Source organism: Marmota monax, unplaced genomic scaffold, assembly GCF_021218885.2.
Source record: "Marmota monax isolate L192 unplaced genomic scaffold, Marmota_monax_Labrador192_F-V1.1 WCK01_AAM20220418_F8-fsc00020, whole genome shotgun sequence".
Classification (NCBI taxonomy): Eukaryota; Metazoa; Chordata; class Mammalia; order Rodentia; family Sciuridae; genus Marmota; species Marmota monax.
The window spans coordinates 10,008,336-10,028,855 of NW_026692912.1; the positions used below are offsets into that span (position 1 = coordinate 10,008,336).

At 39.0% G+C, this 20,520-nt stretch overlaps 1 protein-coding gene across 1 annotated transcript in view; it reads left to right on the plus strand.

Annotated features, from left to right (window-relative positions):
* The window catches only part of Pappa (pappalysin 1), a 232,771-nt gene that overhangs the window by 95,848 nt on the left and 116,403 nt on the right, over positions 1–20,520 (plus strand). The window contains exons 8-9 of the mRNA XM_046451913.1: positions 10,196–10,324; positions 15,326–15,417. Coding sequence (XP_046307869.1) covers positions 10,196–10,324; positions 15,326–15,417 — 221 coding nt within the window. The remainder of the gene's footprint in view (positions 1–10,195; positions 10,325–15,325; positions 15,418–20,520) is intronic.

Consider the following 20,520-nt stretch of genomic DNA (forward strand, 5'->3'; position numbering starts at 1 on the left):
TCCAAATCAAATATAATTATGTCAGTTCCCCAGAAGACAGCTCTCTCCTCTTCCTCTTGACTGGACTTCTTACCTTTCTCTACTCAAGCTAGTATATTTGCTTGGGAGATCTCAAACTCTCCCTATCACTAGGGTGACACACCTCTGTATTCCTACAGTCCCCTACACTTTGGGGGCTTTTCAAAGCCATCAATTTTAATACCCTCTCTACAAACCTCAGAACATCCTGAAGACAGGACCATATTTTATTCATCTTTGCATCCCAGCAGCCTAAAATAACCTGAGATGACTTAGTGAATGCAATTTGGGTGGACAAGTAGATGAAACATGAAAGGATATAAATATATTTATTCAGAATTTGAAAAAATGAACAAAGTCATAAATATAATTAGATATCATAAGATTAACTAGCTGGATTTACTTCTCATATACTGTTTTCATGATCATTAAGGATGAGGTGAGTTAACAAATTTGTGATCTTATACAAAACTGTGTGTGTGTGTGTGCTAAAACTATTTTCCTCTACTTTTATACATAAAAAATGAATTGTACTTTAGTCTGGATTGCAGCTCTTTTAAAGACTAGAACCATGAAGGGGAACTTAACTTATCTTCAAATAGTTTTAAAGTTCTGTATTCGACTGGATATTAATGCATGAATTATTAATGTGTACTCATCCAAGAAGTCAGCCTAATGTCATGAGAAAGCCAAATGTTCTAGAATCCAACAACGTCACTTAAATCCTGCTTTTAAATTATTTCTCTAACCTTGGGCAGATCACTGACCTGCAGTGAGCCTCAAATGAAAAATGGAATTTTTTAAAAATTTACCTTTCAGGTTAATTTTAGAAATAATATGTGAAAATTTGGTGACCTATGTAGTTACAAAATATTCCCAATACAAGCATTCATCTGAATATTATAGGAAAAAATATAACAGATATAACTAGAATCCTTTAAAGCGTATAACTATAATCAGAAAAACAGAAAGAAATGATTTCCAAGGGTGAAATAGGCAAGAAATCCAGTGGAGTCAAGAACTGAATGAGTAAGCCTTGAATCTAAAGTCTTATTGGTGTAGTTTGGATAAGGGAAAGCCATTAGTTTTAGGAATTGAGTAACCTGGATATTCTTGCTTATTCCAGAGAGGGAGAGTTGACTCTGTAACTCTGCAAGGTTACAGAGTTGAAACTAAGGAGTTCAGAACAAGGCTAAGACCCCTAAAGGCCTATGTGCCTAGTGAGAGGGTGAACTAGGGGGAAAATATATGTCTATGCATGTGCTTAGCTATCTACCTTAACAGCATGACAGTTAAAACTTTCTTGGACTGTGATCTGAGTTTAGGTATATAATTACTGTTGTATACCTCACATATATATGATTGAATCAATACTGCTCACTATGGTCTGGAAATGCTTGAGCCAAGGAATTAACTGGAAAAATAACGGGTTTTGGTTTGTGATGTTCCAAGGATACCCAGAAATAAATATAAAGCTACTTTGAGGGTGGCATAACCTTGACCCAGGAGGCACATGATTCCCACAGCTTAAAACCCACTGAACATGAGTTCACATGCCAAAATTAAAAATACAAAAATGTAATATCAGATCTTTCTTTTCAAAATCAAATTTGACTTTGATAACAAGTATCCATATTATTTTTAGAAAAAAAGAAAGAAAACTATAAAGTATAAGCTAATGATTAGATCTAAAATAAAAGAAGGGGAAAATAGTGGAAATAAATCCAGCAAATCCAAATGAAGGCAAGAAAGGAGAAAAAGAACAAATAAACAAGAAAAGAGAATGATGAATGGAAAGCACAAACAAAATTGGAGAAATAAATCTAACATAGCAATCATTATGCTGCTAAGATAAAAATCAAATGTTTGAAGATAGAGACTCAAATCAGATTTAACTAAAGTTTTGCTGAAAAGTTAAAGGTAAAGGCATGGAAAGTAGTTGCCAGGTACTTTTTATTGATTGATATATATATATATATATATATATATATATATATATATATATATATATGACAGCGGAATGCATTGCAATTCATGTTACACACATAGAGCACATTTTTTTCATATCTCTGGTTGTATATAAAGTATATTCATACCAATCCGTGTCTTCATACATGTGCTTTGGATAATGATGTTCATCACGTTCCACCATCATTTCTAACCCCCGCCCCCTCCCTTCCTCTCCCACTCCTCTTCCCTATCTAGAGTCTGTCTATTTCTCCCATGCTCCCTCTCCCTACCCCACTATGAATCAGCCTCCTTATATCAGAGAAAACATTTAGCATTTGTTTTTTGGGGATTGGCTAACTTCACTTAGCATTATCTTCTCCAACATTATCCATTTACCTACAAATGCCATGATTTTATTCTCTTTTATTGCTGAGTAATATTCCATTGTGTGTATATGCCATACTTTTTAAAATCCATTCATCTACTGAAGGGCATCTAAGTTGGTTCCACGGTTTACCTATTGTGAATCGTGCTGCTATAAACATTGATGCGGCTGTGTCCCTGTAGCATGCTGTTTTTAAGTCTTTGGGGTATAGAACTGAGGAGAGGGATAGCTGGATCAAATGGCGGTTCTATTCCCAGTTTTCCAAGGAATCTCCATACTGTTTTCCACATTGGCTGCACCAATTTGCAGTCCCACCAGCAATGTATGAGTGTATCTTTTTCCCCACATCCTCAAATAAATGAAAAACATAAAGCTTTTCAGTAAATGAAACTTACAACCAAAAATGAAAACTCTTTTTATTATCAAACAGAATTCAGCAATATATGAAAATTTACACACACGCACAAACATACTGATCTTAAGCTGAATTACCTCAGGATGACTGAGGATTTTACTATTAGATAGTCTCCTAGCATAATTTGCAATTTTAGCATATTAAGTGATTTTTAAAACAAGATTTTTTTTTTCTGGAAGCAGAGTTTAAAAAAAATCCTCTTGAAAAAAATTAAATCCCTTCATGATGAAAAAAAAAAATGCCAAGGATTGAAAATGAAGAAACTATCTTTATTCTTCATCTGAGGAGACTACATAGAGAAATTAATAAGAATCAACAAATTATCAGAACTAATAAGGACTTGTAAAATATACATTTGCATAGACAAATTATTTTTACCATCTCTAGACAATGCAGACATACACAGTGTGTTTATAGATGATAGATGGATAGATAGAAGATACCATTTATTATAGAACTGTCATCTGTAAAATGTTTTGAGTTAGGAATGCTTTCCTTATAAAAAAAAATCATCACAATTTTTATGAAGAAAGCTTTAAAACTTTACTGAAATCATAAAAGAATACCTAAAATAAATTAGAAGATAAACTATGTGCATAAATGGAAGCACAAAATATTGTAAAAATTTCCTTTCTACTCAAATACATTTATATATTCATTGAACTTGAAATAAACTAGGCTTGGTGGTGCACCCCTGTTATCCCAGTGATTTGTGAGACTGAGGCAGAATCGCAAGTTCAAGACCAGCCTCAGCAACTTAGTGAGACCCTGTCTTAAAATGAACAGTAAAAATTCTGAAAGCCTGGTGGTACAGTGCTCCTGAGTTCAATCCCCACAACGCCTGGGGGACTAGAAGGTTGAATCAAAATTCTACAGGCATTTTTAAAAATGAAATATAAAAGCACATGAAAAAGCAAAGAACTCTTTTATAGAGAAAGAAAGAGAAAAATAGACTAATAAAACAAAATAACCAATAAGCAAATGGATGCAAGTACTGAAATTATATATGGCAAAGATGTTATTACAATTCAATAATAAGGTGACTAACTATTATCCTAAAAGATTAAGTAATGCTGGGTAAATAGTACTTCGTCCATATTTGAGCACAGGGGACAATCCTTACTTCAAATCACTTTTAAAATAATATTGTGATTGATTAAACCAATACTTGTAAAAAAATTTAAATCTCTCTACTAAAAGGAAATAGAACAGATTTGCATTATGAGTAAAGAAATATTTATCCCACAGCACAAGACATGGACAAATTATGAAAGAAACAACTAAAAATTTCTGTTTAACAAAGCATTATAAACAAAGTGTAAAAACAGGAGTAACAGACTCAGAAGTGGTATTTACAAAGCCATTAATTATAAATAATTAGGATCCAGTACATGTAAATAATGATATATTAATACAGAAAAACAAAAATAGCTCAATTTCAATTAGGCGAAATAATGAACAGTCAATCCATGTGGTTAGAAATGTAAGTAGTCAACAAATAAGTGAAAAGATCATTAGGTTTGTTAGTAACGAAGGAAAGGATAAAAATACAATAATTAAATAATATGATAATTAAATACCATTTAATAATTATCAGATTGGCAAAAAAAAAAATCAAATCTTTGGCAGAATCCAGTACTGGCAAAGACCTGAGGCAATGGGAAGTCTGCTGGTAGACATGCTAATTGGCACAACCTTTTGGGAGAACAATTTGGCAATATGTAGTAAAGTTGAAAATGCAATTACTGTCAGCTTAACAATACCATTTTGCTCCATTTCCTTCAGAAAACTCTTGTTCTCTGTACCAAAGAATAGGAACACAAATGTTTAAAGCAACATTGTTGGAAATAACAAAAAAGATGAAACAAACAATAATAGTCATAATAAAAGAACCAACTGAGGTGCCTATCAATAAAATAATGGCCAATTAAAGTATGATATGTTCCTCTAGTAACACACTTAGGTCAGTGAAAATAAATGAGCTAGGTCTCCCGTGTATCAATATGTGTAATCTCAAAACAATACTGAGATGGTAAAAGCCAGCTGCATAATAATAAACATAGTATTAAAATGTCTATGAAATTTAAAATCCGCAAATCAATTTGTATGTACAAAATTTTTTTAAATGTGCCTATGAGGAAATGGGACATGAGAAAGACACAAACATGTTCAAATTTTGTCAGTATTTTCTTTCTTTCCCACCAAAAATAAAAGGTATAAAGAAAATACGGTCCAGTGTTGTAATTTGACAGAGATGAGGAATACATCTATGGACCTTTGTTATAGTGTTGTCTATACTTTCCTATCTTATTGAAATGTCTTCTAATTAAAACGTTTACGATAGTTTGTATGAAATCTCTGGCACATCATCTCAGCCTCGAAAAGTGGTTGTTTCCTCCCTTTCACACTCTTGGCTGCAAGCTGACATGCCGAGTGCCCAGGCATTACCCTCTGATTCTTAGCCCAAGGGTGGACTGGAATACTCAGGCTCTTCCTGAGCCAGAGGCATCCTAGGTGGTCTCTCCACTATGTCTCCTAGCTCAGACAATCTGGGTGGTAGGTTCTGACCTACGCCCATTCTTAGTGCAGAATTTTAACAGCTAGGCAGCTTCTGGCCTGCAGAAAAGTTCATGACAGAAAGATACAAGACTACATTCCTCATTCAATTAGAACTATGGATTGCAAAGCTAAGCATCACACCATTCTCCAATTCCCATTTCATAAATGAAGAAATCGATGGTTGGAGACAGGGAATGGCTTGTGTATGGTCATTGGGTCAGTGGTAGTAGTTAACAGAAAACTTGTGTTTCCTGACTTTGAGATGTTTCCAAGTGCTTTTTGTATGTAAACTCTTCTCATTTCAAAACTAGGGCTTTTGATTTCTAGTCTTCTGTATTTCCCAGTTCATAACAGCTGGGGCGTCTGAAAAGCACTGTCTGGGGAAGGAGTTAGCCTTGGATCAAGTCTCTACCCATGATTAAAGCAAGGTGTATAGCTTGCAAGGACACATAGCATAATCTCCCTACGTGTTAGTTTCCTCACCTAACAAAGGAGAAACAATAATAATTATTCAAGGGATTGTCATTTTGATTGAAATTATGCATAGTAAGTATAAGGCATAGTATTAAGACATATGACAAATCAAAACTATGTTTGCAATTACTATTCCAGAAGATGGAGTGTTAAAGAGGTAACACAATGTAGACGGAGAGACTGCTTTGGGAAATGGCTTATGATAAATGAATACTGTGATATGGAGACAACAGGGGATCAATAAAGAGTAATCAAGGAACTCACATAGGTTCCTGAAAGAAACAAATGCATGCTCCCATAGTGTATGAAGCTCTCTCGCTTACTCCTACAGGACTTAAGTGTTTTTTATTTTATCTTCATAGCAACATGGACAAGAATCATATCTGAATTAAAAGATAGAAAAAGAGACCCAAAGAATTGAGGTTAATTAAACCTATAGATTTCACATAGGTTTTAATTGACAATATTATAATATTAGGTATATGCCAAAAGTTTAAATATTCACTTAAATAAAGATTTAAGCTTAAGTCACAGGTGTGTAGTTACTTTATGTACTTTTAATATTCTTAAGATAATGATTTCATAATCTGCAACTAATTTTTAGCATAAGATTGTGCACCAAATTTGATATAGACTTGCCATCAATATGACATTTCTGAGGAGGAATATTGAGGAAATCATATCAATGAGGAATACCAGCATTTTTTTTCTAATGATCAGAAATGCAAACCTAAGGCAGATGTTTTGTTTGAGATATTTGTGAAAGAATGATGGCTAAATGCTGCAAAAAGGTTTTTTTTTGTGTGTGTGTGTGTGTGAAAAAAACAAAACAACCTATTAACACCAGCCAAACAACTCATTGCATTTAAATTTGTTAGTTAGAAACATGAAATTAATCTGAGAAGCAGTTCGAAAATTGGTAATCAAGCATTAATAATTAACTATTAAGATTTTAAAAGAAAGAGACAGAAACTTAAAAATCGCATTCTAAGTGCTATGACAGATATCAGAAGTAGCCAAACTAATCACATCTCAGGTGAAGTGCTGAAGTTTTAGTTGCAAAGAAATAGTAAATGGGAGGTTTCTGCTTAGTGGCAAGTTCCCATTGCTGCACTAAAAGAAAAGGTTTTGAGCTGGATAGTGCCTTTGGATCTAAGAATATCCTGACAGTGTTGGTAAGACTGGGGAAGGAAGACAGGATAAGTAGGAAGCAAGCCAGAGGCTGTTTCAGCCATCAAAGTTGGGGTGCTTATGGCAGCAGGAATGTAGAAAAGCAGATGAGAAAGCCTTCTCGGGCAGATGCAGGTCCACCTGGAGACGGAAGGTGCAGGCAGGGAAGGAGTTCAATGGTAGTGTAAGGCTTTCCAGATGGTTTCAGAAGCCGCTGAAAGGAACGACTTGACATAAATGTCCTACTTTTAGACCAACCATAAAACAGGTTCTAACCTCTGGCAAAGTCCTCAGAGGCTGCTAGTTTGTCCCTCTGAAAAAATTATATTCCATCAAAAATTCTATTCCATCGGGTTCTTGACAAAGGAGCCCATGTTTAGCATTAATTTTGACTTTATGTGGGAGAAAAATGTACTTTCAACACAGGAATTTTTGGGTAGCAAGACATAATCATTTTAATAGGAGTTGCACCTGTCCTCTTTCCTCTACTGTTTGCTGAAAAAGTGACTTGGACTTCTGTTTTCCTACCAGAAAACTTAGGATAACAGTCCTTGCCTCCCCAGCAGCTGTTGTCAGTCTTCAGTGAGATAATGATACATGAGCCTTGCAAACCCAGTTGGAGGAAGGAGGGTCATTAAAGTCCTCTACCAATCTGATGGGTCCTATGTGCTGCTGATAAGGATACAGTTGACCCCAGGGTAAAGATAATGCTGAGATCCAGAATCTTAAAAACTTGGAATGGGTCACCCAGAAAAAGAGTAAGCCATTCCCTAGTCAGATGATGTGGTGGAAAAGAGATTGTTCGTCAAGCTGTGGCCCACATGTTAGCTGGTGGTCCTGTATTCGTGAGTTTACCTAAGCAAAGTTACAAGCAGTTATCTGTCATTCCATCTCTTCTATTAAAGAGACTATAGCATAACTCCAATGAATGAGAATGTTGATAATTCAACATTGATAACAATAGGTTAACACTTACTGTTTATCATAGGCTGGGAACATATGTGTTTTATATCTGTTCTCACCTTCAACCTGTAGGAAAATGATGTGAGGTCAGGTTTATGATTGATTTGAAGTAGGCTCAGAGAGGTAAAACACCTGCCAGTGACTTCCTGGTGAAAAAGATGAAGCCAGGACTCAAACATGTGTTTGCTTGTCTCTATGTTGGTGTTTATTGAGAAGGAGGAGGAAGTTGGTATTTATTGAGAAAGGAGGACTAGCCTAGGGAGGAGAAGGAAAACATTCACAAAGATTAGCCCACTACCTTAAATATTATTAGCCACAAATCATTTGTGACACACATCACCAGTGAAAAACGATATAGAGAAATACTTTTCACACTGGCAGGCTTTCTACAGCAGCGCCCCATCTGCTCAGCAGAGACCGTGTGCCCCCAAATGGCCTGAGATGTAGCCTGAAGCAAATTTCTTATTCTATTCCATAATATAGCCGTATTCTTTTAGCATCAAACATGACCCAGTATTTTCGAGCAAAATGAAAGTGTCATAGAATGTATGGCATATTTATTTTGTGCCTTTGGGTATCCCCAAGATTATCACTTTCTCCCCCATCCTACTTCAGTTTTTGAGAATCACCAGAAAAAGGCATATATTCATTAGCCTAGATGTGAATAAAATAGACAATAATCTTTAAAAATGTAAAATCTATAATTCTGTCAACAAATTATCACTCTAAGGGTTTACAATACAATAATTATATATATGTAAAGATTTTTATGCCATTGCCCACTTAGTTATAATTGACAACAAATTGACAGAATCTCTAGGAACTTCTGGTCTACCTTCAAAATTAGTAGCAGCTCGAGGGCTGCTAATATTAACTTGTTTGCGGGGGAGCATAATTCATCTGTCATTCTGTTCCTCAACAGAATCCTTCATTGCTCCTAAACTCCAACTTACTCACTGTTGCAGTGAGAATCAGGAGACCTGTGTCTGTGGCCCCTTGCACCTGTTATCTTATTGACCTTATCCAAACAGCCCCAGCCCTAAGAGCAGCTGAAATAACAGATGAGCAGGAGAACTTGAAGGTTTTTTTGACATTGTCCTTTTGTTTATAAAATCCACCTCCTCAAGTGTGGAATCTGATAGGAATTCTCTTCATAATCATTTAGTGTTTTTTTTTTCCCATGGTACTTTTTGTTATTAAGATGAATAATGGGTTCAGAGAGAGAGAGATGGAAAACTAGAATAACATCCCCCTTTGAAAATGACCAAAAGGTAAACAAGAGTGGAGATTTAGTTGTGTGTGGAATTGACATAAACATGTATTTGTCTTGGAGGATAATTGGTAATAGCTGGGTTTGTTTGGTGTTTCCTTTGTGGAGAAGTTAAAGACAGGCACCCCAAGGTCTCGAGGTCAGAGGAGATATGTAGTCTTGGCCTATTGGAAATCTGGCAGAAACCAGCCTCTGGAATTTCAATACCAGGACAAGACAAAGCTTTGCAAGGGATGAGATTACTAAGTCAGGCTCCAACTAGGGAGACAGAGTGTAGGATCTTACTCAATAGCATTGTGGTTATAAGTTGCTTAGCCTCTCTATGTCTCAGGTTGATCATCTGTGAAGTCAATATGAAAATGCTAGGGCTGTTTTGATTCTCAAATGAGAAAATAAATAGAAAAATGCTTAGCCTAGGGCCAAAATTCAATTAATGGATGCTACCATTATTATTTCAGTCAAGAGAGACTAGGGAGGCTCAGGTGGTGGGGAGGATGGAGTCACTGTAAATGCAGCATGAAGAAGGGGTTTGTACAGACATAATGAGGTTTCTGTGTGGGTCTTAAAATGGGAGAAAATGATCAGATAGTGCCCAGAGATTCTGTTAGGATATTTTATCACATCTATAATTTTGATTATTGTATTTATTTTTTCCTTGATGGCTTTCTCCCAAATGCTTTCATTATTGGACCACATGTTATCTGATACTTTTCTACCAGGGTTGTTGTGAAATTTAAATTAAAGAAAAAAAGCACCTACTCTGTACGTGGCCATCAGTCAATTGATGCTAGTGTACATTTTTGGTGCAGTTCATGATGCTTAGCAGAGGATCTTCACCTGAGTAGATAATAAAAAAAAAATTGAAAACTAAATGTGCATTTGATTTTTAAAATGAAAATGACTGATAAAATACACACAAGAATTCACTTTTCATTCTCTGCCTGTCTGCCCCCACTTTTATATTTGTAATCATCTTCTTTGCATTTTCTAGGGATCTAGAACTTGGCAATATGTACCAGTACCGGGTTATCACCATTTCAGGAACTGAAGAAAGTGAGCCATCACCTGCTGCCATATACATCCATGGGAGTGGATACTGTGGTGATGGCATTATCCAGAAGTAAGTAAGGACAGAGGGGGCATGCTGATTAGGCCAAGGGATGGTCAGGGTGCTGAACAGAGGAGCTCATAAGATACTGGGTCCTGAGTTACCAGTGATCCCCAGCAGTCTATCAATTGTTCTTCAAGCAATTTGCTGACCTTGGAAGAAAATCAGTGACTTTTTTTTTAACACATGCATTTCTCAAGGATGCTGTAGAATACATGATCTACACAGAACTACCAGGATACATTGACTGCCATTTTGCTCTTATTTTCCATTGTTTTATATGTGATACAAGGATTCTACTCATCATTTTTTGTCATTGTCCACACACAATTAATGGGATGCAGTTATTCTACATTAAAACACGCTTACATTCTGTGCTGGCTGGCTACCATTTACATTTGTTAAAATTGCACATCAAAAATTTAGAAAATGGTCCAAAGGCTTATAAAAATAGCAAAGTGTAATATTGAAACATAAATAGCAAAAGAGGTTCTAAAGTGAATATTAAATTTGATATGAGTACACCAAAGGAAATTAATCAATGAGAGTAAAGATTTCACCCCAAACTGAAATTATGATTAGAAAATACACAGACATGCATCTAAGAAATGAATTTCATGAGATTATCAGTTCATTCATCCTGTTGCTCTCAGGGCAAGATGTGACACAACTACCAAATAGGGGCAAGAAGCCATCAAGAAATTTGCATTATTTAAAAAAATCAATAAATAAAGCTTCTGATACTTTTCTTTCCAGAATAAGCACAAAAATCTTTTCTGGAACAAAATTGAGAGTTTTATCCCTAGAGGTGGACTAGAGACCAACAATAATTCAAAATTAAATTTCTTGTTGCAAAAATTATGGTCCTTATTGCTAACCTATTTATTTGCAAGTCACAAAATCACTGAGACTTTTAAAACTATTGACAGATTTAATGATAAACATTATATGCAGAGATGGCGAAACAAGCTACTGGCAAAATTCCTTCATTAAATGGCACTGTTGGGTGTCACATCATATCCGTGTAACATGGAATTGCAATTGCTATCGCTGTAGAGGGAGGGGCAGTGAGAGAGAGCATTTGCTTCACAGTTGGAAGAAACTACTGATGTGCAGAACATGCATCAGCTCATAGGTACAGTACATGCATGAAAGAGAAGTTCTGGATGACCCTGTTAGTCAGTAGCACAGCACGGATGCTGCAAGGAGAGGGGCAATTTCATGTGTTACGGATGATCATGTCATATGTGATGTCAACTGGAAGCCTGTATTGGGATGAAAGGACCAGTTAGGAGTAGAGCAAAAATGCCACAGCTCTGCAAATAAGAAGAGTTGGTACACAAGTGGCACATAGACATGGTTGTTGGCCAGCAGAATGCTTTGTGTTCATGACTGAGTAATGAAGTACCGACTACTGCAAACACAATCAGATGAGTGACATCTTTCAACTTACTTTGCATAAAGGTGGGAGTGTGCTACATTCTGCCTCCCCACCATTGAAGCATATCAAAGGTTAATGGAGAGGTACTAACTCAAGGTTTTGAAATAAAGAATTACATTTTAATACCTTAAATATATTTCTGTCTCATGTTTTAAAGCAAATGAAGTTCACATTTTGTCTGAACAAAACATTTTAAAGCCCATTTGCTGGACCAAATACAAATTGTAAACATCCAAGATGTATTTTAGTAATTCTGATAAAATGATCTACATAAAAGTTGTGCTTTCTTCAATTTTTAAGACTCAGGTAATTATTTAGTAAACATGAATTTACACCAAATTTATATCCTTTCAGAGGGGAATTACCTGAATTTTTCTCTGATATCTCTGAAGATTTCTATAATTTTTAAAATTAAAAATCAATGTTTTTTCTCATTAGAAAAATACATTGGCACTAATAAGGCCAGTAACAATTATTTGCATGATTTCAAGTGGCTTGCTGAAGCAGTATCTTTCAGGAATATATATTTATGTCTTGGATGTCCTTATAGGTATAATTCCAAAACAGAATTGACAAATAGTGAGGAGATAATGTAAGCATTTTTAAGTATTTAGTTGTGATACAAATCACCTAACTGCCAAGAGTTTGAGCATAGATTATAAAGTTTCTCATCCCATGATAAAACCCCATGATGCAACTCCATGACGTATTATGGGTATTTCAGATCTATATCCAAGGACTGGGGATGTAGCTCAGCGGTAGAGCACTTGTCTAGCCTATGCAAAATCCTGGGTTCAATACCCACAATTGTTTTTTTTTTTTTTTTTTGGGGGGGGGCATGCTAATTTAGCTAAAATAAGTTTTAAAAAGGAACTCACCAGAGTTGGAATTCTAAGCTACATTAGTCTGTCCATTTTGGAAGCAAATATAGATACATTGATAAAACACTGCAAACAATGTCATTCTTCTTGCTGATCTGAAAATGTTATCACCATCATTAATTTTACATAATATTCATAAATTAATAGTAATTTTACCTAGAATTGGTATCTTTTATACACATCAAATACTTAACTTACCACAGATACCAAATACTTCTTAACATAGTATATAAAACTGGATGCAGCTTAGAGATGTTCACTTAAGGAAAAGAAGGAAGGCAGAAAGGAAGGGAGGAAAGAAGGAAGGAAGAAACATTGGAGAAAAGGAGGGGTATCATCCTAGCTATGGGTAAGAAAATTTGCATAGAAATCTGTGTAGACTCAGCACTGGATGACACCTCCAATGGACAAACACTTGATTGTAAATGTTCACAGCAACAGATTCTTCTGGTTCCTTATGTAGCAAAAGACAAAAGCACTGGACAGATACTGTAATCACAACCCTTATAAACATTTATTGGGCCTCTACTATGCACAAGGTATTGTGCTACATTATCATCTTCTTGCGTCTTCCCAATAATCATATGAGGTAGGTCCTATTAGCATATTTTACAGAAAATACAACTAATGCACAAAGAGAATAAGGCAGTTTTCTCAAGCATATCCACCCAGTAATGGATTGAACCAATATATGAACTGAGGACAAAGGTGGTTGTCTGAATTCATCATCTCATTACTGTGTAACATGAAAACCCTACAAAAACTAGATAGTAAAGGAGTGGCTATGAATTGTATGCTAGATCCCAGGCACTGTAGCAGGTACCAGGGTACTAGGATAACAGAGACTCTATCGCTCCCTTTGGCATCTCACACTCTATTATAGAGGCCTCTCAATTAATAAGCAAAGGCATCAGTTTGACAATTGCTGTGGTGGATGGAACAAGATGTCTATGAACACAGAGAATGGCAGCCACGAACTCCAGCCTGAGAGATCAAAGAAGGTTTCTCAGAACTCTTCTATCTAATGAGAGATCTATCATGCCTAGAAAATATTCCTGGTGACCCTAATGTTTTGTTTAAAACAATAGAACATGCCAATTGGGTGGTAATGGAAGTATTGGAAATATTCTTATTTATAGCATAACCCAGGTTTAAAAAAATTGTGTATCTCCCCAGATAACCCAAGAAATAGCTGAGTAGCAGGTCACCAGCAATTTCCAAGCTGCAAGATTCACACACGGATTGCTGGGACTGTCTAGGAATATGAACTTCTTTGCTCATGGGTTTGCAGACAGGAGAGAACCTGGGTGGCTCTTTGGAGATCAATGCAATGTCCTAGGCCATCTTAAGGATTGATTGCAAGGCACTGTCTTGCTACCCTGACACCTCCTAAAAACAACAAACATAGCCTGGTGTTAATTGCCCGGGTAAAAGGAAAAGTCTGAGGCCTCTTCCATCCTGTGACAGGTCCCAGCTGGTCTCTGGGGAGGGAGAGCCTATTGCCCACCCTCTGCAGAGACCTCCCAAGGCAAAGTTCGAATGGGAACTGTGATTTCCTGAGCATCCACAGTATGCCACACACTGTGCCAGCCCTTTCCTTCCGTTTTGGAACCCAACTCTACCGAATATGCAGATCATCTCCATGGAACACAGGAGAAAACTGAGAGGTAACATCTGAGAATCACTGTCCAATGGATTGTTCTGCAACGATGGAAGTATTCGGTGCTATCCAACACTGGCGACCAGCCATGTGCAGCTATAGCATACTTGCTATGTGTCTACCATGATGGAGGAATAGGATTTTAATCATATTAACTTTTAATGGATTTAAAGTTAAGTCATCACAGAAAGATCAGATAGAGAGGCCAAACCACTTACATAAGAATGGACAGTTAGTGTGGAGCACAGGGATTCAACCCAAGTTTTCTGTCTCTAAAAGGATGGGAACTTTGCAGAAAACAAAAATTCACCCAGCCTCTCTGTTTTGGCTCCTCCTTCTCCCCACCTTAGCCCAATTCAGAAAAATGAATGCTGCTCATTTTCTGCCTGTCCCAACCTCTGCAAAATCATCCTAAGGTGATGAAATAATTCCAAGAGAATAAAAAGAGGGGGCATTTTTATTCCTTCACAGCACAGTCCCACAGGCCTCTGAGATCTTGACACCATGCAATGACACACCCAGTGAAGAAAATAAAACTTTCCAGAGAAAGGGTGACGACCATGAATGTGTGAATGAAACACCCGGAAGGAGTGGAGGAGAAGCTTTGACATTACGGGGACCTCCACTCCCCTCACATCCACTCTTTAGAAATCAGAAATGCAAGAATAGCAGTAAGATGTTCCTAGACACCGTGGGAACAAGAGATCTGTGCACGTATTCATTCACTTCTTCATCCATTTCTGACTCCCAGCTGACTTTTGAATTTAACTGACAAGATTTCAAAGGATAACTTTGAAGCAGAAATTCTGCTTCATCCTCTCAAACACAAAATGAGGCAAATGTAATCGTATTTTCTACCTCTATACCTTTTATCACCTTCATTTGAAGATGAAGAAATGGACTCAAGTAAGAAAAGGGACATGGGAGAGGTCCCCAGAAGCTTCATGGGCCATGGGGCGAGGGGACTTTTGCAGCCCAGCCTTCGTTCAGAAACTGATCTGGAAAATTTCTCTCCTATATCCACTGTGCAGAGACCAAGGTGAAGAATGTGACGATATGAATAAGATCAATGGTGACGGCTGCTCCCTGTTCTGCCAGCAAGAAATCTCCTTCAATTGCATTGGTAAGTCTGCCATGTCTCTGGGCCTGGCTGATTGGTCTTTAAAAGGGTAACAATGACTTTGACTAAATGATGATTTGCCCCTTGGTTTTACACGTTTATTGAGTGCCTCCTATGTGTCAGGCACCAGGGAATACATCAGTGGGGGGCAGGGGGAATGCAAAATAAAGTGCAAATATTCCTACCATCAAGAACTTAGGCTCTCATAGATAATGACAGGTAATTGATTTCTATCAGACTCTACTTTACAAATGCTATTGCTTTTCTTCACACCACCTGTTCAGAATGGCTATTACTATAGATATGTAGGGCTTTTTGTCTTTGAAGATGACAAGAATCAAAAGTCAGGGAGTTGATAAAACTTGGCCAGGTCAGAAGGATTGAAGGCAGAACCCAGACTTGAACCTGATTTTGTTCGATTCTCAAGTTTGTACTTGGATCATTTTGCTGCACATCCTCTAGCCAGGATCCAGGAGTTGCCAGGGTCCTGGATGCAGACTTAGAACCCTGGGGAAGTCTCTCTGATCTGAAGGAGGAGATAGAGCAGACCAGTCTGTGTTTAGAAAGCAAATGTCCTTTTCCCACCTTTACAGAGTCAGATGGGGAACGTGTTTTCCTCTGCCTTCTTGCAGAGTCTGGCCTATCCTGTTGTTTCAGCCCCACTTGGGAGGCCCTGGCCAGCCTGGGGCTGCTAAACAGACAGGGGTTGGGGGCAGGGATGGAATTTTGAGCTGGCCCAGATGAGATCATACTTCCTTTAAGATGCAAATCGATACCTGAAGATCAAAGGTCCCCCAGCTAATCCCCTGGGCTGGAGGTGAAAACTAATCACAATTCATTTGCAAGTACAAAAGACAGAGGTGCTCTATCTGAAAAAGGAAGGGGCAGCTACAGAGGGGATGAAAACCTCGGTGGGAAGATTTCTCACTGAAAGGCAGTTTTCTAGGAGGACGAAAAGGGAAGGAGATGTCATCACATCCTTGCATCTGCAGCGCATTACAGGGGTGTTTAGACATTCTTTCTCCCAGTAGATTGCCTGCCCTGGGGGTGAAAAACATGCAACCTTTTGTTCTGTTCCCAACACACATTTATTGAGCACCTACTATCTGCTTGGCACCAAGTAGGGGCTGAGCAACACAAGAAAGATGTTCTGCAAACATTTGTGGTTGAAAAAAAGGGGAAGACAGAGAAGAAGGAAAGACAGAGAAGCTTCGAGGCAGGGCCTTGGGCTAGGAAATTGGAGAAGACTGTTTTTCTCTTCTCTCTTGACTAGACAATGGTTCATAGTAATAAAGCCTGATGCTCGCTTAGTATGTGACAGAAAGAACTTTGGATTGAAATTCAAAATATATCAGGTTCTGGTCCTAGCTGTGGGAAGAATTGGTATAATGCTGGCCAAGTGGCTTCTCTAGGAGGCCTCAATTTACCTCTGGTACATGCAGATGGTTGGGTTAGGAGGTCTCTAAGAACCTGAATGTACTTCTGTGGTGTGGCTTCCAACGTGTGGGGCTGAGTTCCTCATAATCATGAGATCTACTAGAAGCAAACCCTCACCTTTACTGTCATGACAACCAACTACTCCTAGCCCATGCTGGAAAATATTGACCCATGTCACTCACTCCAATGTGACATGTAACTTAAGAGGTTCTGGAAAGAAGGCAGGAAGCAGTGAAGTCAGATATGGTGCTATAAAGAGGTACTGGAGCCCTGATTTCCCTACCATGTTGCTTTAGAACTGCCCTTCCCAACAATACACGAAAACAAGAAATATTCTTGCAAACTATGATCCACAGGCAAGAACCAAACAACTGCCTGTATTTGTAAATAAAATTTCATTGGAAAGTAGCGACACTTGTTTATTTCCATGTGGTCTGTGGCTGCTTTCATGCTATAACAGAGGTGAATGGTTTCAACAGGTGACTCAAGGAGCCCAAAATATTCACTGTCTGGCCCTTTACCATGTGTCAACCCCTGGTCCATGGATGTGGTCATTGCAGCCTGATGTACAAGGTAGATGAAAATTAGGACATCACTCACCATTTGTTAGAAAAGTCACAGCATTTTGCATGCACAGTGGTGGGGACTGGAGGAATCTGGTGGGAAGAGCGCCGGATCTTGGGTCTCATCCCAGGATTTTTTGCTTCCTTGTACCTCATCTGCCCTGCTACACTTTGGCCAAAGTGACTCTTTTGGACTAGATCAGTGTTCTTCAAACTGTGTTAACTGAAATTCCGAGGAAAGAGATGAAGACAAGGGAGTGACCAAGAGGATGAGACCAGGACCCTCTTAGGTCATTTTATAGCTTTTTATTCTCTAATAGGTTCTAGTGTTCTGCTGCTACTGACCATATTTACTGAACATCTGTTACATTCCAAGCACATTTAAACTCTTACTCTTATGACAACTCATTCATGCACTGTTTTTCCAAAATGTATGTGGAGATACCGTGTGATAAACTAAGGCTATAGAGTTAAATGGTAGAAGTCGTCTGAAACCCTGAGCATCTGGGCCCAGAGCACCCTCTGTAAGCTAGTTGCAAAAAAACGATAGCTCCTGATCTTGCGGGGCTTTAGGTGTTGTGAGCAATTCTTGTAGCAAACTAGTGCAAGGTAATACAAAATGGGCAGTGGCATGGATGTTGTCCAGGGAAGGTTCTTTCTTACCCCTGTATACTGAGGGCCATTTGTGGCAGAGGAAGCACCTCGCTGTACCCTTCACTGGCCATTGGAATCTCATTATGGATACTCTCCAGGCAGAGTGGAGTTCATCCAGAGATTCCAGCTCTCGGGGACTACGCTCTAAGGACAAACTCCGTATCTTGAGTCTAGAAAACTTTGTTCCTCTAAAAGGAACAGCTGAAGGATAGACAGGGACTGACTCCCAGAAGATCTAGCTTTAGGGGTGAGTCAGAGCAGTAGAACTGAAGTGCGAGGCTTTGCCAACGTGGACATTGTGCTCATCATTAACGTATTAATGACAGTAGTCGGACAGGATTGCGTGAAACACCATGGCTTGGATGTGTGACCTTGGCTAAGCCTCCATGTTCTCTTCCAAAAAAACATGAAAGTTCTAGGAACCATCTGGGGAAGATATTTACCAATATTTTTGAATGCTTACTATCTAAATTTCCTTCCTAGATTCAGGGAATTATCCTCCCAATCTTTGTATTACATGAATTGCTCATAACTCTCCTCCAACCCTCACCAGAGAAGTTGAAATCCAATCTTCTCCTGCTCCTGGACACCTTTGTTGCTTGAACATAGACACACAGCCTGGGCTTTCCTTCTGCTCTACAACAGACACAGCAGCCCAACACTTGGAATTGGAAGCTAGGGTGATATCACATAGGGACCCTGCAGAAACCATTTGGATGACCATGGAGGGAATGGCCACACCCATGACAGTTCCCAAAGTACCAGGGATAGCTTCTGTCAATGTCCAAGTGGAGGTAGACAGAGCAGCAGCCTTGGATCCCTTCGCCGGACCAATTCTAGGACTAAATCTCTAGCTTGGACTTGGCTTCAGATATACAATCCTGGCTCTCCAGCCCCCTCCCAATGAGTCTTCCATAAGCATCAAATATTATTTTGAATAGAAGTTTTTAGCTCGCTTTGCTTAAGTTATCCAAAGTTAGTTTCTGTTGATTGTTATTTAGATCCTGACTGAAAATTGTCCTCATTAGATACTGTGTCGTTTCGCTCCATTCCTGGCAAGTTGGATGTGTACAATGTGTATTTGGGCAGGGTGAGGTGGGGTGATTGTTGATAGGGGAAGGGATCATCAGAAACAACCACAGTTTGGGGGTAGCTAGGTAGTAGCCCTGCATTATGCATTCTGGGTTAATGTGAGCCTCATTTCCAGATGTGAGCTCTGAGAGACCCTTTGTGATGGCTCAAGTTCACAGGGCTCACAGAGGCGTGATCCCATCAACACACCGAGTAGAGAGCCCTGGTTTTTCTACTGGGCCACTCTGTCTTGCCACACGAATGACTTGCTTTCTCCCTTCCTCCCTCTCTGGCTTCCTTCCACTGCCTGCCTTTCTTTTCTCCTTCTTTCCCCCTCCTTCCTCTCCTCCTCCTCCTCTTCTTTGCCATGGGTCCTCATCACTGGCCACTTAGAAGGGCCGTTTTCCCTGGGTCAGTAACACCAGCATGAGGGCGGGTGACAGATTTATGAGGACATTCCCATTCACTTTTCAGAAGCCCACACATCCGGAAGTATTCCCAAGGTGCCAGGGTGCTATTATGCAACACCCTGGGGACTTCCCTTTCCCACTTTCCCACCCCCAGCCCTCATCCCCCAACACATAAGAAGTTGCTTATTAAAACAAACACCACCCACAAGACCTCTTGGGCAATTCAGGCTGCGTCCCCTCACAAAGTAGGAATTATCTTGTCCTTTTCCTCCTTTTAGAAATATAACACACACCAGACCCGGGGTTTCAGTTAAAAGCGCTGGTATCAGTACAGTGATAACTGCCCAGCGGGCACCAGCCGGGGAGGCCTGCTCAGCAGAACTGGGAATTCTGTTCTCAGCCACTGCGTCATAAAACACAGACAGGCTACTGATAAAAGCTGAAGGAGGGATGGTAACGGTCAAATTAGTCAGACAAAATGTGAGGGGTCCCCAAAAGGGGTTGTGCTTGGTAATATATCCTGAGCCAGAGCTGGAAGCCTGCTACCCTCAGAGGGGACCTATCAGCCATTATAAGGGTTTGCTTTTGGAGACTCCCCTGTGGTGTTTTGATTGACCACCTAGCTTAGTCTTAGAAGCTTTGTGTGCACCTCAGTATCTCAGAGCCTCAGTTTCTCACTTCGTGAAATAAAGTGAGCACTCTAGATCTCCCGAGGAATCCCCAGTTCCTCATTTGGAGTTTCCAAATCTTGCTTGATGCTGATAAATAGTTAGCAAAGTGACAAGGACCTGCATGCCATCTCCCCCCAACCTGCAAGCGTTTCCCTCCAGTCCCTTGTCCTCCCTCCCTGGCTGCTCCCTGCCTCTCTCCTGCTGGCTGCCCTTAGCCCTGCTTTGTCTCTGATCCCTGACACCACGTCCCCAGCCCTGTCTCAGAGCCAGCGCTGAGACATTCAATTAGCACTCCCTGCA